General features: G+C 37.7%; 1 protein-coding gene across 1 annotated transcript in view; it reads right to left on the reverse strand.

Moving 5' to 3' along the window:
- LOC122808489 (transmembrane protease serine 4-like) overlaps positions 1–26,047 on the reverse strand; it is a 412,097-nt gene that overhangs the window by 141,496 nt on the left and 244,554 nt on the right. The window contains exons 3-5 of the mRNA XM_044079445.1: positions 17,077–17,199; positions 2,963–3,115; positions 621–750 (exon numbers count right to left, since the gene is read on the reverse strand). Coding sequence (XP_043935380.1) covers positions 621–750; positions 2,963–3,115; positions 17,077–17,199 — 406 coding nt within the window. The remainder of the gene's footprint in view (positions 1–620; positions 751–2,962; positions 3,116–17,076; positions 17,200–26,047) is intronic.

Consider the following 26,047-nt stretch of genomic DNA (forward strand, 5'->3'; position numbering starts at 1 on the left):
TTAAGGGTTTATATTAAGTGAGCGAAACAGCATTACAGTGAATTTTATTGACACATATAGAATGAAAGCTGACAATTGAGAGCTCAGCGATTTTTTTTTCCCAGGGAAAAAAAAAATCACTGAGCTGACACACTGCCCTTTACCCCCACTGTAGTGGGGTCTCAGAATTGCTATATTTAGTTAGTGGGGGTGTGGGGTTTCACAGCCCTCCACTCTACATTGTTTTAAGTGGTGTGTTGTGCTCTGTTGGTCTACCGATCTTTTCCCCAGGAAAAAAAATATCAAATCGGTGATCTGAGGTTTCGCTGTTGTCAGCTTTCATTGTATATGTGTCGGCCTAATGGCATTCACTGTAATGCCTTTTCACTGACTTAATATAGTCCCCATAGCACACTGATGCTTTCAGACCCTTAACTCAGCAATTCACTTTTCTGATCTCATCTGTATACAGTGACTGGTCCATGGGTATTTCTGACTGATCACAAAAAGGCTACGTGAAGCAAACTATAGCATAAGTATGAAAAGTGAAAGAGATTCTCTGCCCCCACACTCCTACCCAGGAATCTTATCTGGTATATTCCACAGACCGTTAGCCCTACACAACCTACCTGGAGTCTTACCTTGCATATCCCAGTTGTGTACAAGTCATCAATGCCAGACTGTCATTCCAGGTGTCAAAACACACCAGGGTCCAGGTCTTACTTGCAGGACTGTAGACCTGCAAAAGTGATTTTGGACCAAAGATTCTCACTAGAGAAAAAGAAAACAGTACTGAGGTTAGTATTAAAAAAAAAAAAAAAGGCAAAAAAGTATCAGACAATGAAGATCGTGTAAATTGCCACATTTCTTGCACTATTTTCTGAACAACATGTAAAAGGGCATTCTGCGTATTGAGATGCTTTATATGTAGTAGGTATCAGTGTAAGGTTGCCTATCATTCCTACCTTGTACCAAAGAGATGTGTGGATTTGTAGTAATGTTCTTGGTGTCGATGCAGACTGGTTCACTCATTTACCATTTGTATACTTCCAATGTACAATTTGCTCATGTGAATTAATATATATCGGTCATTCTAGCTAGCCTGTCTGCTTTCTTTCACTATGGCTTGCATTGTCTTTATCATCACAGATGCAGTTATTATCTTAGTGTGGACAGAAGAACCAACAACAAAAGTGATGACCACTAGAAGGCAATCAAAAAGCATGAGCTGGACTCTAACCTTAAATGCATCAGTTAATGAACTGCATTCATTTCCAAGACCATCCTCCCCATTTCAGTAAATCAGTTTAATCATGCATAAAATATTCCAGTACACATATTCCAGTACACATCCATATCATTTATATGTTAATTTCCTGACTGTTCCCTCTTCTTTCTCTCATTTTCCAGTGCATCTGAATATGTATTTGGTTCAGACTGCACTGCATAGGTACCACCCAATATGCCCACGGTTCTCACTTCCTGCTACCCTTCTGTATTTTCCACTGTTAACAAAACAGCTTGTTCCGGCTTTCATTCAAGTCCTGATTCTCTGATCTTGTGGCCTATATTAGTACAAGGTTCATTGACGGCCAACTATGCAATTGCATGGTCACAGTTTGCTAGTGGTTATTCAATGTTACCCTAAAGTATACTGCCCTCACTCTGAGATCAGCTTCCATTTAGGGTTTCCCCCAGGATTACTGCTATCTTTCTCTTTGCCTGTACACTTTAGTATATATTAAAATAGTTCTGTTCTGCATCTGATGACCTATATAATGTACCAATACCAAAGAACAACCTACTTCCCCTTTAACTTGAAAGCCAACATGTTCACTTGAAGACTAATATGTATATCCTTTCTGCCAAGTTACTATCCTGTGTGCACAGCAGATTAAGAACATGCAGAGTTAATTGGAGGAAACAGACTAACCAGGAGAAAGATGCAAGAGTGGTGAGACAAAGTACAGAACATCAAGGCTGCAGAAAAGCAACAAGATGCTTCTATCAGGATGTCTGATGTGAGACTGATTCATCCTGGCTGAAGCGTGCCTTTCTATGTACTAAAATTTCAGTATAGAATGGTACTTTAGTAGTGGTTTTTTTTTTGCTCTGCAGGTGATGAGGTGAGGGGGTGTGTAGTATCTGTAGAAAGCAGATTGGTGCAAAAAGTACCAGATGGCTTTCTACAATTGACTTTCTACAGTATGCCACTGGTAACGTCTTCTTTATGCATTTGAGGTGGGCATAGATTGGCTGCTTTAGAAGTTGATGCACCAGTTGGCTTTGTACAGTATGCTAGAATCCTGGTGTGGCTACTGCAGAAGCTGATGCACCAGCTTTCTATAGTAAGGCAAAGTACAACCCCCCCCACTTGAAGAGCTATGGGGGTGGGGTGGCACATTGGGGATCTGCACCAGGTGCAGGATGAGCCACTACAGCTTTGGGTGTCAGGTAGGGATAGAACTGCAAGGAAATACCTGTAAGCTACAGTCAGATTAAGAGTTTCCTTTTGTTGACAAAATGCATACGCATTCCTGTCACATGCATCTCCTCACCTGCTGCTGTTTAAAATCATGCAACCTACTCGACTGACCAAGTGAGAGCATGAATTTGTTACAAACAGATTGTGGTGGATAGAAACTTTCCCTCCATGCCTGCAAAATGCTAGCATTAGTGTACTCTCCATCACAACTGCTTTGGTCATAGCTTCACTCCTGAACTGGTGGTACACAACACCAACAATGACATCTGATTACGATCACTAATAATTTGTGTTATTCACCACAGTGAATACGATCACTAATAATTTGTGTTATTCACCACAGTGAATGCTAAAGTTGTGCAACTCTGAATAATTTGTCTTCAGAGACAAAGGGCAACAAACTGCTGGAGTGATGGCAGGGGTGACTTAGTTCTGAATGTGATTCATTTGTTCACAAGAAAGGGTGAATTTTTTTTAATTGCATAGTAGGGCACTTACCTTCAAAAGGATTCTGGAAAGTTGCGTTTATCACACACTGCTGCTCATCCTCAAAATCTGCACAGTCCTGTATCCCATCACAGACAGATGATATCTTAATGAACTTGAAGGACTTGCGACAGAAGAAGTAGTAGTTGTCCAGGAACACTTTTACTGCAAGACAGGGAAGTAAGTGATCAGAAAGTAGGGTTAGATTGAAGGCAGTCAACAGTGCACTGTATTCAGGTTGAAAGTAATACAATATAGGGAAATAAGCCCAGCCACTGGAGCCTTGAAACCCACTGTGGACAATAGTACACAATTTAAAAATGTCGCCACTCTTCTATTAAAATTTCTGTTTACAATAAGGTCAGCAAGCACCAACACAAACAATGTTATTTGGTTCACTGTAGTTGCTTCTCAGTTTGTTTCTAGAAATTAACAACCTTCGGAATGAAATTGGGTCATCATAGCACTTGTTCATCTCTGCATGGCTGCTTATAATAGCTTCATTGTACAGTTTACAAAATATACCACCAAGTACCTCATGCTTTTCTGATCCAACTCGGATTCTTCTTGGAAAGAAATCAGACTGATGGTAGTGAATAATGAAAAACTGACAGAAATGAAATTCCAACCACACTATTTGCATGGAGACCAAATTTCCAGCATAACCACAATGTGGATGAGCTTTGACCTCTGCAAACTCAAAAAAAAAAAAAAAAAAAAAAAAAAAGGATTTTTACACTTTATGGGGAAAGGGGAATTTCTCCCCATTTGAAAAATTATGCAGTTTTGCACTCAAGTGTTTTTTGTCTACTCAGTGTTCATAACAACTGTGTATTATTCCCAGTAACAAACAGAAAATGCTTTTTACCACAAATATAACAAAACATTTACCATATAGACTGACACAGCCTTGCTGTGATTATTTGAAACTATTCTGCTGGTGCATTGTTCTGCCATTTCTGTATCAAGATATTAGTTTACCAATTACTAAAGTCTGTAGACCCCTTCCTCAGCACAGTAACCCAGTATTTATTACTTATTCTACCTGGGCAGCATTCTATATCGATAGCGTTAGAACATTTTGGCACATAGTGCTCTCCTTGTACTACTGACTAACCTTGGACATGTACATCTCTTACACACGGCAACTCTTCCGTCTCCCTGAACCTACTTGCTTTTTCTTGTTCCTGTTACCTACTTTCCAGCTTCATGGTGAACTCTAGGGTGTTTAGTAGCCTTGTGGATGGTTATAACTTTCAGCTTTGACTATTTTTATTTTAATTGCCCTATCCATTCAGTGCTAAGTTGGAACACTAATCTCTACATGTCCAGACAGATTCCCACCTGGAGTAGCAGGTGTGGTCATCTTCATTTACTTCCTATCACCAGCTCCAGCCACCCCCATCTACACAAATAGTTACAAAAATCCCTCTCACACACCCTTTAATAAGCAAGCTAATTTAATAATGGTCATTAACTAATAAAAGTCACACAACTATCACAAGAATTTCCAATTGCTACAGTTTTGTCCACATTTCCTACCATTCTTTGTACAGCAAAAGAAACCATTACACAAATCAAAATTCTTACAAACATCTTAAATTAAGGTTAAGCTCATCTAGCAGGCATACTAACAAATTGCAATAGCCATTTCAAGTGTTTACAAAATAACTAGTCGACCTTACCATGCAGATATCAGACCACAAGTATCAAATACGTTATGGCCAAACCATGGTCACTTGTAACATGCTTCAAATACTTGGGAACTACTCCCAGTGATATGTCCATATATCTTGGTGCCAAACTAATCAAGCAGATATACAAAACAGTGTTATAAGCCTATTTCATACACTGTACATATCAATTTCCTACAGACTTGCTAATCATGGTCATAAAACCTGGTAAACACTATTCTATCCATCTACTTTACTATTAAATGCTCAAAAATAAATGCTAATCTCCTCTGTAATAAGTATATTTAATGTAAATAGCTGTTGCATAACACACTTTTATAGCAGGTACTGTTACAATCCACTGCAACAAAATGAAACCACCATCATTACTTTAGTATTCATTCTTTCCAAGCAAGCAAACAATTTAAACCCAAAGGACATTTTGACTCTCTGTAAACCTTCTAAAAAACTTACTCAATGCACATTACTAATTATCATAGCCAAACATCTCCACTCAAACACTAACAATTTTTTAAGTTATTTTTCTCTCAACTGATTTTACCAGGAGTGTGGTGTGGGGGCTCAGTCTCTTATACCCACTTATAAACAAACTCCAGCTCATGTAACATTGGGGGGGGGGGGGGACAACCTATAGAAACACAGCAACTGTGATAGCTCAAGATTCCACGAAAGACACTTTGACCCTCATGAAAATATTTCTAGCAAGGATTTAGCTACTTTCAAAAGACAAAAGGTGGAATTAATCTTTACAAAAACTGCACAACACTATTCAACCTCTTCAGGTAATATACAACCTAACTCTAGCCCCAAACTTTACTACGCTTAGTCCTACAGTTCATATCACAAAAAGTTCCAACAAAACATCCCAGCATACTACAAGACCAATTCCTACAACTATCCAAACCTCTCTTACTGCAAGTCCTTAATGCTTCCAAGCAGCATATCAAAAAGGTCTGCTAAACATGGTATGGCATGCATAAGCTCTAGCAGCAGGAACAAAAGTGGCCAAAGTGTGATTATGGTTCACCCAAAACAATTCATCTGTGGAGCAATGCCAGACACCTGGCTTAAAAGATGAAGCATGTACTCTGAATACATCAGGCTAGGTGAACTGGGTCTCATCTCTTGTTATACTCATGACTTTCACAGAAATCAGTGTATATCTGAGGTCTGGAGATTATAGTCTGGAGGGGTGGTACCAACATCTTTGATGGCAGACTCTGTCCCCTTGATTTCAAGTGACATTCATCTCAATAGGTGTGGTCAGCAGTGAAGCATTTCAGTGCACAACTGAGAAATGCAAGCACCTCAAAAATCAGAGGAAATGGTCATCATGAAAAAGGAATCCATGTTAGCAGATGGGGAGGGACAACCATCTCACATGGGACAGCAAGTGTCTTAGGGACTTGACAGATTGTCCATCAGTACTATAGGCTTCATATTGGACTGAAGTGAAGTGAGTTAAACCATAGGATAAAGCTTTCAATTTGTCCATTAGATGAAATCCCTATCTATCTGTCTATGGCCAGAAGCATTTGTAGTGCTTATATCTTTGGTTCCTTTGCAGGGTTGCCTGGGCTTGTGCTCCATGACTGAATGAAAAGCTTTGTAATCTGGGAGACCTCCTGAGTAGGACAGTTGTTCCTTCGGAGGGTTGCTGGGCTTAAGTCTCTATGGCTAAGTGAGAAACTTAGTAATCTGGGAGATTTCAGAGTGGGGACTTTGTTTCATAATAGGTACCAGGTAATATAATGCAGCTTGGACATCTAACGGTAATACCACCTAGGTGTCTGCTACAGGTGGTGTTACTAGACTGACCATAGGGAGGAGGCCCAGAGAGAGACCCATGGCAGACTGGAGAAATTATATCCTCTCATCTTCTCTGGGAATCCCACAGGATGAACTGGGACTGTCAATAGAGATAAGTCTAGTCTGCACTGCTACACTTGTTACAACTATCAGCATGAAAAAACATTTGAGAACATGGCTGGGTATATAGATATGCAGAGTCTTATGTATGTCAGGTTTTGGTGGAGAAACTGCCAGGACTAAACTGAAGGAAATACAGTGTACCAATGTTTTACATGGGGGTATAAAACTCATGTTTGCCTCGTATGGCCTTTTATTAAAGCTCGTTTATCTTTAGATGCTATGAGCTTTGTCCTTCAAGGGTGACTTACTCATCTATTATGTTTGATAGCTTGGAAAAAAGTGTAAAAGAACATTTTCCCCATTGTGGAAATGGTACAGAAAGCAAAACAAACAGTGTCTCCTTTGTTTTATACCAGGTTGGTATAAATACTTATCAGTAGCCAAGTATTACATTGTATAATATCAAATGCTGTAGGGAATATATTATATTTTGCTTAAGCATATATGGAATGACTGTTTTGTTGGCATTTTATTTGCAAGGTACATGTATGTATGCAATTTACAAGTTATACTGTTTATTACATTTCTTATAACAGAAATGCTCCTTTTCAGCTAGTACCATAGGGATGTTTAATATCCACAGCTCTCAGACTTATGCAAATGGGAAACTAAGCCAAAGAAGAGCCATTCGGGAGTGCAGTCCCCCCCGCCGCACACACTAACTACCAGTGCAATAACAAAAGCATCTGGTGAGGAGATAGAAACCACAACTTCCAATCTTGTGGCAGAGGAGATCACATGGAACCAGTAGTCTCTGGCACAGCATTCATGGCGGCTATTCCTTACCATCTTTCCATTATACAGTCTAATCCTCATTGTAAGGACCAGATCTAACATCAGTGCTACCTCCTGTTTATGTCCTCACTATGCTGAATAGTTGCATACTTGAGCTGTTTGGTTAGCTTTTGCATACCCTACATCAACTATTACAAGCTGAGAGAAGTACAAACTTGCAGTGTTATAAGATAGTACTGAATTTTATTTTTTATGTTTATTGTTTCATTGAATATTGTGTTAAAAATAGTACTGCATTTATCTGCTTATTTGTTTAATGAAAATTGTGAGCTCTCTCTGTTCTCTCCCTGTCTGCAGTTAGTTTTCCCCCTTTGGAATTGACCGCCCCTCCTGTAAATTTGTGTTTGAACACTCCTCCTGGGCCCATCTCATTTGCTCACTCAACCGAGTACAGTGAGATCATATTTTGATTTCAGACACTCCTACCATTCCCATCTGTTCAGCCCTATCTCAGCTCTATCCTAGTCTAGTCTCATTAGCTCATCCTGCCTAAAACAGAGAGAACATTTGAGTAGGTATACCCACTTAGGCTCTGAACTTGTCAGATTGAAGACTGCTGGAACAGGGCTCAGTTCTGAGGTTTTTTACCGGTTAATTGGGTAATTTGTTCAAATCAGTTTGCTTGTTTTCTATTGTTATATAAAAAAAAAACAAAAAAAACCCACTATTTGCAATTTAGCTGCTTTTACTGTATTTGTGTTTCTTTCTACTTTATTACCTTATTTTGCTTTTGCCTCTTCTTAAAAGTACTCAATTGTGTTTATTCTGCTGCATTTATTACTGCTTGGTTGTAGCCAGATTAAATTGCAAGTGTTATTCTAAGTCTTTTGGTTATTGCACTTGGGCTTCAAACCAGTTATTATACATTAAGAAGGTTTGCGGTCTGCACTGTTGTGGCAGGAGAGGTAGCTTTCATCCTTTTAAGTTAGGAATTGCTGATTGAAGGCTCAGTGTCTATTATTCTAAAAGTGTATTAGTTCTGGTTTAAGCACTTGGGCTCCAGGCCAGTTATTTTATATTAAGGTTTGTGGTCTGCACTCTTGTGGGAGGAGAGGCTAGATTCTACCCTTCTGAGCTGGGAATTTCTATTTAAAGACTTACTGTGCCTGCTCATTTGAACGTTTTTTCTGATATTGGTGCGCCTTGTCGGCTGTAGCATAGACTGGATTCAGGCCTGCTGAATCTAGCTTTCTTTGTATAACTTTAGCACTAATCCAAGCCATATTTTTTGGAGAAGGTTCCCCTGCACCATTCTGGCAGGAGTGTGCAGTTAGAACTTGTCAGATTGAAGACTGCTGAAACAGGGCTCAGTTTTGAGGTTTTTTTACTGGTTAATTGGGTAATTTGTTTAAATGAGTTTGCTCGTTTTCTATTGTTATATATATATATATATATAAAAAAAATTTGCACACTTTATTCACCTGCTTTTACTGTAATTGTGTTTCTTCCCACTTTATTACCTTATTTTGCTTGTGCTTCTTAAACGTACTCAACTGTATTATTCTGCTGAAGTTATTACTGCTTGGTAGTAGCCTGATTAAATTGCAACTGTTATTCTAAGCCTTTTGGTTTAAGCACTTGGGCTTCAGACCAGTTATTTTACATTAAGAAGGTTTGTAGTCTGCACTCTTGTGGGAAGAGAGGCTAGATTCTGCACTTCTGAGCTGGGAATTTCTGGTTAAAGGCTTATTGTGCCTGCTTATTTGATCTGTTTCTTTCTGAAATGTGTGCACCTTGCTTACTGTAGCCCAGAAGTTAGTAGTTTACTGGCCATTTTCGGCTAATTTCTCTCTCTTTCATTTCCCTGTTATAAAAACTGCATTTGCCTGATTTTGTGTGCCAGGCAGTGCTGGTTAGCTAGAGTTGAACTATTCCTGGCTCCACGAAGTCTGCTCTTCAATTTTTCCCTTGGAACTAGACACACATTCAACTTAAGCACTCAAACCATTAATTTCACAGCCCAGCACTTGCTCAAAAGTCATAGCAAGGACTAATTAACCCTAGGACTAGACCCCCTATACTGTCCAGAAGGACAAGGCTCTTTATTCGTCCCTACCAGCTAATCAGTAAAACAGCTCACTTTACCTATTCAGGCATGTCCAAAGGGCAGTTTCAGGTGTACTCTCCAGTCAAACTGGTGAATCTGGGCATTTTGAGGCAATGTTACAACTGCCTCATGTACACAGACAACCCTCTCCTCCTACCACCAAACACTAATATATGCAAGAGATGCAATTATACAGCCAAACTGGAGGCATAGCTCTCTCACCCCAAGACAAACTGACAGTCAAGAGAAGACGGAAAATACTTGCAACACATCACCAGTCTCACATAGACCTACTAAACCAACACCGGCAAATAACACACAAATACACGAAAACATACTCTGAGGCTCTAAATAAAAATCTGCAAAAGCACCAGAGCCCTTTAAAGCAGACACCCAAGCAACCTCAACACCCCATCACAAATCATGAAACACATTCTTCACATAAGTGTGCCATGCAATCACAGCCCTTAAGGCAAAATAACATACCCAACACACTAGTAATAGGTGACTCTATAGTCAGAGCACATTGATGTCCCATTAACTAGGCTGGACAAGGAGAAGGTTACAGTTGGCTGCCTGTTGGGCGCCAGGATCCACCACATAACACAAGCACTCAGGTCACTCCAGAACAAGTACAAATATGACTCTGTCATTGTCCATGCTTGTGTGAATGACCCGAGACATACCTCCCTGGACTACATGAAAAGAGACATGGAAGAACTCTCAGATCACGTAGCCCAAGCCAGTATGACCCTGACCCTGAGTAGCATCTTGCCCTCACCAAGAATGATGCCACAGTATAAAGAAAAAATGATCAATTTCAACAATTGGCTAAGTTTCTGGTGTCATTCAAAGGGGATGCAGTATCTGTCCACCTGGGATGACATGCTCGATAAGCTACGTTGCTACGCAAGAGATGGCTTGCACCTGTCCTCCTGAGGCTTTTGAATCCTGGCCAAGGCTTTTGCCACCCCCATAGTGCCTTTTAGGCAAGGATCAAAAAGACAAACCCACCACTGTAAATAGCATAAGTAACCAAAAACTGAGGGTAATGCTACTCAATGCTAGAAGTCTAAACCTCAAAATGCATGCATTCGAGGCACTCCTCAGTATGGAGAGCATCAATATCTGTGCAGTAACAGAAACCTGGTTTAAGGCTCCAAAGATCACCCCAGCATTACCAGGCTATAACTCATACCATACTTTTCGGTCACAGAACCTGGATCGAAACACAAAAGGTGGGGTGTATCCATATTCATCAAAGATACCCACACCTCCAGGTTAGTGGTACAGCACAATGCCTTAGAGATCATCCATGTGCATCTAACAATGGGCAAAACTACAATTCAAATTATAGCTAGCTACAGATCACCCACAATGACCCAGGACCCCCATTCCGTGTTTCTGAAGACACTGGAAAATATGAAGGTCCTACCAAATGCCCTAATATTAGGTGATTTCAATTACCCAAACATTAACTGGGAAAACTACTCCAGTACTAGCTCCCTTGCCCAGCTTCCTAGAATTTATAAACTCGAATGCCCTGGATCAACTGGTCAACACCCCCACCAGAGGTTTGGACAACAAACAGTCCAACCTTTTATTACTTATGCAGCCTTCAGAGAGTAAAATAACAAAAAATATCAGATTTATATACACATAAAATTAACAAGTCACACCCACTGCAATTAATCAATTAAATTACATACTTGCAGTCACATTCCTTATTTAACCCTAAGGGTTCCAAAGTATTAAACTTCAAAATATACAATGTTCCCTTTTTACATAATTCCCCCAGAGATCTCAACCTTTTCTAAGACACAACCAATAATGTGAGCAGGGTTACAATTATGAAATTCAGAAAAATGACTTCCAAGGGGGCTATCAATTCTAGCATTTTGTATGTCTCTTAGATGTTCTTGAAAGCAAACTTTAAAGCTTCTACTCGTCTCGCCAATGTAAAATTTATTACAACTACATCTAAGAGCATATATAACCCCACATGTATTACAATTAAAATTGCCCCTGACCAAAAATTGATGTCCATTAATATACTTAAAGCCATTGATAACATTTTTACATATGGAACATTTATTACATGGTATAGTGCCTTTAAATGTAGGCATCTCAACACTCATTCATTATAAGTAGTTCATATTGGTTAGGCACAACCATGTCTCTAAAATTTCTAGCCCTCTTATAAGAAATTTTTAACCTTTGTGGCAGCAACTTATTTAACTCCTTGTCTCTAAGCAACATAGGCCAAAATTGATGAGCTGTATTAACTATTTTATCACTAATAACATTATAGGTAGTTACAAAGAAAATATTACTCAAACTATCTTCCTTATTAGATACACATTCAATACGAGTATTATAGAAATAATCAAACCAAGAATTCATTCTACCCCCTCATATTTCCAATCCTCACATTATTTTCGACATTGGGCCACCTCAAATTCATAACCCTAACCTTAGCTTCTTTAACAATGTCCAACTTGTAACCTCTGTTTAGGAACATATTTTCTGATTCCAAAATTTCTTCTATAAAGAGGATTTTGTCCCCATAGTCTATGTATCCTTAAAAAAATCATTGTAAGGTAGAATCTTTATTAGATGGTCTGGGTGGCAACTACTACCATATAAAAACTGATTTTTAAATGTAAACTTATGTAGGCCAGTGTTCAATTGGCTAAGCTTAACATCTAAAAAGTTAACTTCTACTCCAAGCTGAATGCCATCAAATTGTAGACCCATATTATTAGTTTATAGGTCTCCCACAAAATGAATAGCTTCCTCCATAGAACCATCACATAAAAAATGAGGTCATCAATGAACCTTAAATAAAGCAAAACCTGGGTTTTATAAAAATTATGATGATTTATCTTATCAAACTCAGATTTACCCATTACCAGGTTTGCGCACATGGGGGCAAAAGCTGCCCCCATTGCAGTACCCTGCAGTTGATGAAAGACCTCCCGATTAAATGTGAAAAAGTTGTGCTTTGATTTTAGTGTTTTTTTTTTTTTGTTTAATCACAAAATAGGACATAGGAGAATAGCCCAAACAATGGAACAAAGCTTGAACACCAACCTCATGCCTGATGTTGGTGTACAAGCTTTTCACATCCATGCATAACCAATACATAGAGCTGTTCCATTTAAAACCCTTTATTTTAGTTAAAAAATCTTGGCCATCTCTTATATACGAGGGTAATCTCAAAACATATTTTCTCAAATGCTCATGTAAAAAAGTGCTGATAGGTTTCAAAAAATATTTTTCAGCAGACACAATAGGTCTTCCAGTCAATTTTTCAAGGCCTTTGTGTGTCTTGGGTAAACAGTAGAAGATAGCCAAATTGCTATCCTCTACATTAAACTTTCTTAACACATAATTGGCAGAAAAATAACCCAAGCATTTTTCCTTTTCCAATAACATCAAATATTCATCAATGGCTTTAGGATATCTATCTATATTGAATTTTTCATAAACCTCAACATCATTTAAATGCATGTAACACATCTAAATACTGTACATAATTTAAAATCACTATTCGATTACCTTTGTCTGATGACTTCATAAAGTTTCTATCTCTACAAAACTTACAAAATTCAATCCATTGCAATCTAAATTAAAATGAACATCAGATTTATTGTACATCAGCACATTATAATGTTTTTCTATTTCAAACTTGATAGTAGAAATATAACTGTATACTTGTATTAGTATATGGAGGAATAAAGTGACTATTAGCTTTAATTGCACTGGTATCCAATTCTGTATATGCATTAGCAGCACTATATTCATTAACAGCATTACACTCAACTTCATTCTCATCAGATTTATCTACAAAAGAGTTGCATGAATAAAGAGAGTCTTCCAAAGTTGTATCAAAACATGCATCATTAGCACCATTATAATTATTTTTACTAAAAAAAAAAACTTTAAACATGTAACTTTCTACCCAGTAAAAAAAATCTCCTTTTAAGAATATGCAACCTGGGCAAAGCAGTGGGTATGAATTTTAAACCTAAACCCAACACAGATTTAACCACATCAGATACTTCACTATTAGATACATTCAATAATAAAACATAATTTACAACAGAGAGTCTAATTCCATCTTTTTTCCTTATTAAATTGTCCTCTGTAGTTACCACCATTATTCTTCCACTGTCCCCAGTGACAACATATTGGACCTGGTCATCAACACGGGTGACCAGTGTTTTACACCTGAGGTCAAACCCTCGCTGGTTAGCTTATACCATAGACTAATCACTCTGGATATCCACATTCTGCTCCCACCCCGAATCAAGGAAACCACCATGAAAAACTTTTCAAAAGCAAACCTCACGTTACTTAAGACCGAGGTGGAAAGGTTCACAGTCCCCATGCTAAATGACAATGCTGTCCAAGCTGCTAAATCCCTTACAAAGGCACTCTGAGCACCTGCAAGAATGCATGGATCGTGCTATCCCAAGCAAAACCAAGACTCACTCCTCCAAGAAAAGGAAACCAGTCTGGTGGACCCCTGCCATAAACGAGCTATACAATAGGAGGAGGAAACTAGTGCAGAAAATGTAAAATCCCAAGAAGGAAAGACATCCCCGATCAGTATCAGGAAGAAACTACGATCCATCATAAAATCATCCAAGGCTAGCTTCAAAAGAAAAATTTACTAAAAACATCCAAAAACTAATAGGCACAAGACAAGACGAGTGTACACTGCAAAGTCCAACATTACATTAACAAAATGAAAATGGAGAGCCCACTAGATAGACACTGCATTGAAAACCCTAACCACAGTTTCAAATTTACGGACATCGACTCAATTGAGATGAATAGTAGAGGAGAGGCGTCTACACTTATGTTGGAGAAATTGGAACTTTTGTGGTAGCTTAGACTCCATGCATGCTTTCCACCGGGCTTGAATGAAATGACTTCTATTCTATGTGTGCTAAAACTAAAGAGCCTTAAGAGATAGTAGCTACGCACACACTATTTTTGTTGGATGGTTAAATAATAGATGCTCATTAGCCCTAGGGAGGTTACAATTGTTAAGTTACACCCACCTTTTATAGGTTAAAAGAAACATTACATAACACAGTTTTTTATGAAAAGATTACTACTTCCACAGGTCCCTGAACATTAGTTATACGTAAAGTGTACTACAATTTTAATTAATACTATTTAATTTACTATATGTTCTGTTATAAGACAACAGAACTTTGTTTTTTTATAAAACTAAGGCACTCATTTTACCTAATGACTTAACAAAAACAAACTGCTTGACTTCAGTATTTTAGGATTTTATTTTTAAATTATGTGACTGTGCTTAATTGGCTTAATTGTATTAACAAGTATGAGTCACTAGGATAGTACTTAAACTTGTTTTTTCTTTCTGAGCACTATTGTCTGAAGAAGTTAGGGGAAGTGTTTCCTAACGAAAAGCGCTTTACACTTTGTGACTTGGATTCTGTGCAGCCAGATAGTTTTTAACTTTTTATTGCCTGGCAGTTACTGGAGTGTGCACCGGACTACTGATTGCAGTAAGCTTGTTTTACTCTACTATTAAACCTTGTTGGACTTTGCAGTGTACGCTCGTCTTGTCTTGTGCCTATTCGAAAGACAAATTGCCAAGGACTCCAAAGATAACCACAGAGTGTTCTTTAGCCATGTCAAGAACCCAAGTGAAAACTCTCAGATCTGCTGTGAGTTAGTGCAGAATGGCACAAAATACACTGAACCGACTGATATTGTTAACATTCTGGCAGTCAGGTTTAGTGCAAACCTCACCCCACTCTCATCCCCTAAAGGGCACATAACTATACCAGAAGAATGTAGTGCCCTGGCAATCACTGACACAGGTTAAAACAGCCCTATCCAAAGCCAAAAATACAGCTTCAATGGGACCAGACAGTGTCCCAGGCTGTGTCTTACATGCTCCAAAATGAACTAACCCCTCATCTAAACACACTGTTCAAACTCAGCCTCTCTACAGGCTACGTACCCATACAGTGGCGCACAGCAACAGTTATCCCACTCCACAAAGTTGGACCCCGGGAACTATCGCCCTATAAGCCTGATTATCCTGGTCTGCAAGGCTATGGAGCACATCATCATGGAATTCATTAACAGAGACATTGGGAACCTTCAAACATTGGACCCTGCCCAGTTTGCCTTTGTTAAGGGCAGATCATGCCTCCTAAACCTGGTGGATTTCTTTGAGACAGTTACCAAGGCTTTAGATGAGGGAAAGGAGGTTCACACAGCCTACCTAGACCTCGCAAAGGCTTTTGACACCATTCCCCATTCTGGTATTATAGGCAAGCTCTACTTAGTTAAAATATGTTCTATAATCTAAATATATATGCATCTACATAATAAGAACAGTAATATTTACAATATTAAAAATATAAACTAAATTAAACATTTTCTCTTTGCCTTTTTATTAATACTGGTTTTAAACTAACCGCATTATTCAAACCAGGTTTAACATCTGCTTGAAGTCTAATGATCCATTCATATTCCTTCAATTCCAATGTATTATTCATATCACCTCTCCTACTACCCATATTCACTGTACCTATACCCCTAAACTTAAACCTATGTGTATTGTCATTCTCAATAAATGTGTTTACTCAATGCAATTGTTACCACTTTCCTTCTAATTTCATATTTATGTTCTACTATATGTTCATTTCCTAGTGGTCTTCCCTACATAAAATGCTGTACATAATGTGCACGTGGCTAAATATACTACTTGAGTCGTATTACAATTTACGGGAAACCTATAAGTAAATATTACTTTAGTTACGGGATGTTCAAAGCTGTCCAAAGCTATCTGTCTCATCATATATATCACTACAACAACTACAATTATAACATTTTATTGTGATGAGATCTTTCTCATTCTTCCTTAAAATCCTTGTAACATAATCTTTGCTTTAGTGTTTCAGAATTTCTATAGAACTGTGGTTTCTCTCCTACTATATTTTTAATCTCCAGCATGGCCATTAAAATAAGCCAATTTTTTTCTACTATATTACATACATCTTTAGTATTAACATTAAATGTGGTGACATATCTCACCACATTTTCTTTTCTACCTAACCTCTGTGGCTGCTGTACTACATCTCTACCAAAGACTGGCTTATATTTATCTATTCTGCCTTTTACTACATCCTCATATATACTATCTACAACCTGTTCAGAATAGCCACTCTCTCTAAATTCTTGCATCATTTCTTTCGCTTGAACTATAAAATTAGTCTCCTCAGTATTGAGCTTGCTAGCCCTTAATTGCACCTTCAGTATCCCTTTAAAAATAAACTTATAGGAAGTCTCTAGAGGCAAATTCTTTCTTGCATGCCTTGATTTGGTATAAGCATGCTAGATCTGCTGAACCATAGAAAACTGAACGTCTGCAAAGACAAGACAATTGTGTGTCTTGAGGGTAGAAGAGTTTGGGTAGGTTTTAACTGCACTGTAGCCATGTTTACTGGAATGTAACTCTTCAGCTCTTTAAGCAAGGCACAGTTAACCTTTAAGAGTGTTATACCCTTCCTGTTAAATACTGCACTTTGCTATTACAGGGGTGTCTACACTGGATATGCAATAGAGTGTTTAGTCAAAAAAAAAAAAAAGCAATTCCTTACTTAAAACTGCAGTTACAACCAGAATTGCGACACACACTGTGACTAAGAGAACCAGTCTCAGTATCCTCTTCCTGCGTTCCTGCATGGCTTCAGGGGGTTGCTTCTTATAACGGACTTCAGATTCTGAAAGAAAGGTAATCAAAAATGTTAGTTTCTTTATGGTTTGTTATATACCACCTACACAGAGTTTGGCCAATTATGCAGCAAGCATCAAAACAAACAGAAAGCAAAACAAAAAAGAAAAACAAAACAAAAAAGAAAATAAAAAAAAAAAGAAAAGAAAAACAAAACAAACCAAAGAAAAAACCCAAGACAAGCCAAAGAAAAACAAACAAAAAACACAAACATGCACCACAAACTACACCCAACACACACTGCACAAAACAAAACCAAAAACGCAAAGGAAAAACAAAAATAAAAAACATAAAAGCAAAGGGAAAAAAACAAAAAAAAAAACCCTGACCAAAAAAAGACAGACAAAAAAGCAAAAAGCACAAAAAATGAAATAAATCCCCCCCCCCCACAAAAGCCAAAACAAAGTCAAAACTAAACTGGACAAATAGAAAAACAAACAAGCATACACAAACCAAAACAACAACTCACCAAAAAAAAGCGCACAAAACAACCCACCAAAAAAAGCGCACAAAACAACCCACCAAAAAAAACGCACAAAACAACCCACCAAAAAAAGCGCACAAAACAACCCACCAAAAAAAGCGCACAAAACAACCCACAAAAAAGCACACAAACAAACTCGTACATACAAAAAACACAATTCCCCCCCTCCCAAAAAAAAAACAACCAAAGCAAACCAGAAACACTGCTATCTGGAAAGTGACTTTTATGCCCTATGCGAGATATTTAACAGGGTTAGACACGAAGCTGATATTAACACCTCTCCCTGACTCCATCATCCCTTCTTTGTGCCTTCTTACCACTTCACCAGGCTGGTTCTACTTCTCACTAACGGGTAATATATGTTGGGATCAGTCTCAAAGGCTTTACTGAAGTCTAGGTAGATCCCACCTGCATGGTTGCTTCTGTCCACTTTTTACTGTGCTGGTACTAAGATTAGGTTACTTATGGCAAGATACTAAGAGATGGGCAGAAACAACGCTGCAGATATGCTCCGCGATTGGTTCAGTAAGATATGTTTGACATGAATTCATGCTGGAGTTTGTTAAGCAGCCAGTCCTGGTCTACTCCAAGATCCTAGACGGCAAATAAAGATAGCAAAAGCAGGAACCAAGCCAAAATTTAGAGCAAAAGCACACCAATGGCTCAGTTAACTTCCCAGAGTCTGATAAAAATACAAGCTTTCACATCATACCAGTGCTTCAACAAGCATTAAACGGTTTCTTTCACAAACAATACTCAAAAAAAAAAAAAAATTTCATCGAAAATGTTTGCATTTTAAAATAGATTCAATTGACACATTCATTTAAACCAGGGGTGTGGTCAGCTCAAAAAAAAAAAAGGAAATCCACCTATACACTTCCCTCTCAATTGAAAAAAAGGTCACCCCCTCTCATTTGAACAAAATGTCACCCCCCCACACCAATATTTTGTTTAAGAACACAACACTGCAGTTTTGAATCTATGGGCAACACCCTTGCCCCTAGAATGCATGTATAAAGCATTTGTGCCTACTACTCCTAATATCTGATAGATGTTGATCTATCCTTTCTTTTAATTTTCTATTATTTTTACCAGTATAGAAGGCTGGACATTCCTCACATAGCGCTATATATACTAAATGTTCAATATCACAGTCTACATATCGAAGTAGACTAAATTAATTTAAAAGGAGATGATTAAACTTTCTACTTCTATAAATGAAGTTACAAAAAACACATTTATAACATGGCCAGGTCCCTAGTATCAATGTAATTCTGCTACTACTCATAGCAGAATATCTGTTCTAATGTCCTATTATTTCTGAAACTGAAGTGGTGTGCGTGTAAAATCTGGTCCCACAGCTTCTCTAAAGAATATAACATACCACTGCTTCCTAATGATCTTTTGTATATCCAAAGCTCTCATATTATAAATCAACACATATCCATGCTATCCATCATCGTCCCTAGAGCTAGAAAAATTGGTTCCTGTCCAGCATTCCTTTTATTTATCATCTCCTTTACATATTTAAATTTCCTCCATCCTGTATTTGCTATACCTAAAATCTCTTTCCATAAGATCCAGTTGTTCAAGAAACAGTACATCATCTATCACTAACCTATTCAGCCTCAACACTAACCCTTCACAACATTCTTAAATACAAAACCTGGATGCATATTATCAATGTATAAATACATATTCTTTTTCACATCTTTTTTATAAATAGATGTGCACAGCATTCCATCTATAAACTTTGCTATGGTAATATCTAAAAATTCAAGAGGCTTATGATACTGTAGTTTTAAAACCTAAAAAAAAAATCTACAGCTGCTGTTAAATACAGATTTAGCTCATTTACAGTACCTCTCCATAACATAAATATGTCATCCACAAACCTCTTTCAAAGTAAAACTGGATGTGAATATTCCTTAGTTTAATATAAATTTTTCTTCCCATACACATAATTAAATTAGCATAAGTGTTAAATATAGATGCACCCACAGCCACACCTTGCTTTCCCATGATAGGCAAACATTTTTGGATAAAATCACATCCAGTAATGTGCATATGTGTATAACAAATACATCACTTTTATTGGTCTTGTTTATATGAAAACTATGTATTGCCTCAATCCCACAGATATTGGATACAATGGTGAAGAGTGAGTTTACATTAAATGTGAATAAATAATCTGTTCTTCCCATATTCATTCTGTACCAAGCATATACTTTTATCCAAAATCATTACTGTCTTTTATAAAGCCAGGTATCAAAGGTAGTTTCCGTTTCAGGTGATGTTCTACATATACAGATAGTGGCTCTGTTATCTAACCCCTTGACATGCGATTGTGACCATTTCTTATTTAATGACTATTGTATGTGAAAGAAATCTTTTAATGCCTGATGAAGCACTGATATGATGCAAAAGCTAGTGTTTTTTTTTTTATTAAACTCTGGGAATTTAACTGAGGCATTGGTGTTTTTTTCCTACTGTAAGAATCTAGTCAGCCTTGACCCTGTGGCCAACAACCATACATCGCAAATTTTACTTCTATTGTTTACAGACAAAGCAAAAAATAAATGCTGCCACTGTTAAAGCAAAACTCTTCAAAATAATTTCCATTTTTATTCCAGTAAACGTTTGAGAACAATTTCTGGGCATCCCCTCAAAACCTGGACATTTGAGAGGTTTGCATCATTTAACCAACTACTGAAGTCAGACTTCCTGATCTTCTCCACACACCATTGTTAAAGATGGGCACTACTATAACTTGCGTCCAGTCCCCTGGTATAGCTCTTCCATGAGATTTAAATTTAAAGGGGATTTAACATTGTCCGAAATACAGCTAGAGTTCCAGAAGCCTTCTTAATCATTGGTTGGATTTTTTTGGAATCTTGTACCTTGTCCTCCCTTAGTTACTTAACTTATTCACTTCCTCTGTCAGCATCACATCTATCCACTTCTATTCACCAGCCCCACCCCCTTTTCAACCTTGCATTTTTAGGCTTGTATTATATAACTTTATTGAGCAAGAAACATCTTTATTAAATAACCATGTATGACATAGGCAATCATACATTTATATAAATGAAAAAAAAATTGACAATTTTAATTGCAAACATTATACATCACAAACCATGTGGACATATTGTAGTTGCAAACATAACAATCACTTGTCTATCCAGTCATTGTCAGAGGCACACTGGTTAGAGTTACCTCCTCACAGTAGGAGGTTGTCTGGTTTGATTCTTGGCTGGGGTATCTTCTGTGCAGATTCTGCATGTCCTTCCTGTTTGCACGTGGGGTTCCTTTCCTCCCACATTCCAAAGACCTGCTTCTTTAACATTTTCCACGGGCCTGAGGAAAAATTCTTTGGAGTCTACTTGGGCTATAAAAATTATACTTCCAAACAAAGATCCTAAATCTTCTAGACTTTGTTGCATACTTGGGATAAATGCATATAGCCCCCATTGTTTCTTTGTAAACTGCTTATCCAATCCCTCATCCCAATCCTAATTCTAACCTCCTCTGATTCGTACAGTTATAATGCAATATTTTGTATGCTCTACTAATTAATATTTTTTTAACAGCAGCTTCTGTTATAGATTCTACTAAACTTTACCAGTGCTGGTCTTTCATTTAGGATATACACCCTTTCTCAATGTTTAAAAAGGTCTTTTTTTGCTTTCATTTAGGATCCCACTATTATTTTTTCTTTGCCTATATTACGGATATCAATCCTTGATAGGGAAGGCAATCTCTTGTCTGCAGTCCAATTAAATTATTGGCCTCTTCCCATTCTATTAACTTTCCCCTCTCTAATTATTTGCTCCCAATGCCTTGGTTCTTTCACCTGTTTTCTCCAACAAATTCAAGCCCCCTCTTGCCTATTGCCTGTATCCCTAATTACAGTCATTCCTATTGGCAGAATCTTTTTTCCATTCCCATTTTGGCTTAGTTCTTAGAATACAGTCTGCTACTTTAAAAAAAATATTCTGCATGTTTTTTGTTATACTCCTCCAGGATCTGCACTCAAAATCCCAGTCTCTCCTTGTTTCTTGAGCTTCCCCCAGTTTCATCATCCCTTTCCACAAAGAATTATAGGTTTCTGCTTCTGCTATGTTTAGGTGACTTAACTGTGTAGCTCTGAAATACCCCTTCAAACTGGGTAATCCCAAACCACCTTATTCAGTTGGAAGAATCAGCTTATTCCACTTGATTCATGCCATCTTCCCCTCTCAGATAAAATCCCTCAGCTCTATTATTATCCACAACTTCTCTTCTGGTTGATAAAAGGTCTATATTATAAGAATGAAAGTGCATATGTGAGACTACATAAAAGTTGTCACAATGCATGAAACCACGTAAGTGAATTTTTTCCTAGGGAAAAAATTTGCGTGGGCATTTGCTAAAAAAAAAATTATCATCATAAACAGGTGGGGCCCTGCCCCCCACACCCCCCTAACTAAATATACCAACTCTGAGATCGTACTATAGGGAAGGAAAGGGCAACTCAGTGAAGTTGGCTAGCCATCTCCTTGCCCCATGATGTTCATCGAATCGCCTAAATGCGATTCGATGAATGTGTCGCTGTTTCCGTATTTGCTTAGAAGCATTTTCATGCTTCTAATACAGACCCAATAAAAATATACCCGACGTGTACAAAACTAAAGGAACTAAACGTTTTAGTTGCTTGTACCTGCTATCCATATCCACACAATAGTGCTTCCATTTTCTCAGTTTTTGTATTCTCTTTTTAGTCTCTTCCCACATATCCTTAGATGCCACACCAGAATCCTTTTAAATCCATAGTTCTAAGTACTTCATTTTATCATGATCCCATAAATATGGATATTGCTGTACCACTTCATGTGTGGGTACATAAATTTATGCCTATTACCTTTGTTTCAGCTTCATTAATTTTGTATTCTGAAAAGATCTGAAACTGCCTCAAAATGTTCTGTAACGCTGAAATGTCCTTTTCTGGTTTTATCAGGCATAAAATAATACCTGCAAATAGAGCTAGCTTTTCTCTACTCCCATATCAAACAATAGCTTTGTTTACCAATAGTGCGAATTACAGAGGGGAAAGAGGACACCCCTGCCTGGTTCCTCTGCTCAAATTGTCAGAGAGGAACCTAGCCACTTTGATTTTCTTCTCTGATCCTAAAAATCTTTCCAATAAACCTTCTAATTTTATTAGGAAATGCAAATGCTTCCATTGTCCTTCTCAAACTCCCAAGCTTACTCTGTCAAATGCTTTCTCAGCATCAAGACCCACCAACAACAGTGGTATTTTCTTACATTCAGCTTCTCTCTGGATCATGAATGTTCTGTTAATGCAGTCAATGTTTGCCTCCACTCCACAAAACCACACTTTGCCATTTCTATCAATTTTGACATCACCTTTGCCATTCTTTTAGTCAGTATAGACACTTTGCAATCATGCTTTAGGATGGAAATGGGCTTGCATGAAGCTGGGTCTGATGGTCTTTACCCTCTTCAGTTATTACAGCCACCACCACTTTCTTCCAGAAAGTTGGTGCTTCTCCTCCATTTAAAATACTGTTAAAACCTTCCAGATATTTATCAGTTTTCCCCTCCTAGCTTCCAAACTTTCACAGGAGTATCATCTATTCCTGGGGACTTTTGTGTAGATTGGTTATATCATCATAATTTTTAATCTCATCGCCTGCTATCCTGTTAGTAACAGGGTCTCATCTACCTCTAACCTTGGCATATTTAATTCATCCATAAACATTTTCATTTGTACCTTTTCTTGAACTCCATATTTCTCTGCTTTATACAGACTTTCATAAAATTTCCGAAATATTTCTAATAATTCTACAGGAGCTTTCATCTTCCTTGTTATAGGCACCCTAAGCTTGTGACAATCCTTTCTACTTTCTGTTGCCAGAGTCATTGCACTAAAAGTTTTGTGCTCTAGCATCATCATAAAAAAAAAACAGTTACTTAACAACAATTTTTCTAAACTCGTGCATATTACCTAGGTAATCTATTATTTTCTGCTTAGCACTCTCAAATTACTCATCCTCTTGTTCTGGGAGAGTCCCCCTGTTCTGAAATATTTTAACATTTGTCAGTCCCTCTAAATAATTCTTAATTTATTTTATTTCCACCGTGTTTATAAACTCCATTTTAATTTTATCCCACTCCCTAGCTATATTTTCAGATGAAATTTCTATATTCTGTTATAGCTCCTGAATAATTCACTACCCATTCCATAATAGGTGGGAAAGCACCAGTGTCTCATTTGTATTTCATTACCCCTTGTTTTTATTTTAGTTATTACTGGTGTGTGATCTGAAATAGTTATTGGACGCATATTGAAACTAAATGTACATGTTCCTGTGAAATGCAAATTCTAGCCTAGCCCAGTTTTTGTATCTTGAAACAGAGTATGAAGGATTAGTCCAGATAAAATCACTTTAGCAAGCAACTCTAAGAGAGAGAGAGAGAGACTCTCTCTCTGATACCCTCCCTATGGGAGGAATAAAGTCACCTTGTTGAAGTTTCCAGTAGTTTATCCACCTAAGCAGGTAGATGGAGAACTCCTCCCCCTCTTCTAAGTGTTCCTCCAAACATTAATAACATGAAGTAGGGCATATGCTTTAGAGTCGCCTACAGTTTAAACAACCCGGAAATATTGGACTTTGACTTTTCCTTGCTCTATCACTTTTCACAAATATAATTAATTCTTTATAATCCCACATTTGTCAATTTCTGAATTGCTGATTTTATTCTGGCTCATCTCCAGCTACCAAATCTAGTCTCCGCTTCCTTCCCAAAGTACTCTCAGTTCTTCTAGTTAACTCCTGTGTTTTTTTCTCTCAAGCATTTTCTGATGAAGCACTGGAAAAGGATTACTGGCAGTCTCTCTCTGGTCTTTATTACCAGAACAAGCAGCAGAATGTCATTCTGTTTCAAGGCTCACCTTTTTGTTGGACAAACTTTTCTATTTCCTCCTTAGCAGATTCTGCATCAAAAAAATGATTTTGTCCCTCCAGGAAAGAATATTTCAAAGATAGCTGGATATAACCATTCTCACATCTGCTTCTTGACATTCCCTCATTAGTGGAACAGATTTAATCCTCTTCGGCCTGGTGTACAGTGAGTACTCATTTTCCACAAACACTCTGCCACCCACTTTTAGTACTTTGTCCTTCTGTCACAGTTTTGTCAGAATCTACTCCTTCTGCTGGTAGGATTGCATCTTTACTATTAAAGGTCTAGGCCGCTTTCTCATGGCCAGGTTTAGAGCATAAACAAGAAGTGCCCTTTCAATTAACAACTCCTGCTGTGGAATACCAGTCCAGTTGTTAATTTGTGGTTTCATAAAATTAATGCATCTGTTCTCTCCAGCTTCTCTGGTGCAGCAGCAAATCTTAGAAATGAGGACAGAGCATGCAGGGAAAACCTATTCTTTTTTGAAACATCTCTTCAGCAGTCTCATTCAGACAGCCTTTTCTTCATTTCAACCTAGACAGCCTTTTCTTCATTTCAACCTCCAATTTTTGCAGTTTTATCACCTCATCTAAATATCTGTTTAAAGCTTCTTCCATTTTATCCTGCCTTTTATTTGAGTTGATTGTTTCTTTTACTTTAATCAGCTGTGAGTACATATGACTTCCAGTAACCTAGAGAAAAAGTTAGGTCTTGCATCAAAGCTGGAGCTTGCACTGCTTTTTGCCGAACAGCAGAATTCTTCCCAGTCAAGTGTTTTTCCTCACGTTTAGTGGCTGATTTTCTTTCAAATTCTCTGAATTTATTTTTTGCTGGCAGGCAGACACTGGACTTACTAGCCAATTACCGAGTTCACTGAGTTTCTGCTTTCACACTGGGAGTGCTGCTGAAATTAACCGGTTACTTAATGTGCAGCCATCTTGGAAGTCCACAACTTTTTTTTGTTGAGAGATTACCAGGAAAAAGCATTTACATATCTTTTTTTTTTTTTTTTTTTTTTTTTTTTTTTCACACATTTGTTAACCAGGTAATCTCACTCTATGCAAATGTCCCTTTTCAGGGAAAACCTTGGAAGCACTTCTGGTCAAGTGATCTGCCCAGGGTTAATGCAGTAGGTAACTAGAGGAGGAAGGAATCAAGCAGTGTCCCCTTGAACACAGGGAGCAACTCTAACAGCTCAGTGCCTTAATCCAATGCATTAACTTCCAGTGTCTATACTCCTGACCTTTACAAGGTCCTTTAGGAATACTGGTTTAACCACTTCTCTTTTACATTGCAATACTTTTAATTTAACCACCAGAAATATTTTATGCCCTAGCTTCTCTATTTCTATGTTTTTCTCCAATTTAATGACATCTGTGCATATTAA

This window comes from Protopterus annectens, chromosome 8.part0, assembly GCF_019279795.1.
Source record: "Protopterus annectens isolate FY-2018-M chromosome 8.part0, PAN1.0, whole genome shotgun sequence".
NCBI lineage: Eukaryota > Metazoa > Chordata > Ceratodontiformes > Protopteridae > Protopterus > Protopterus annectens.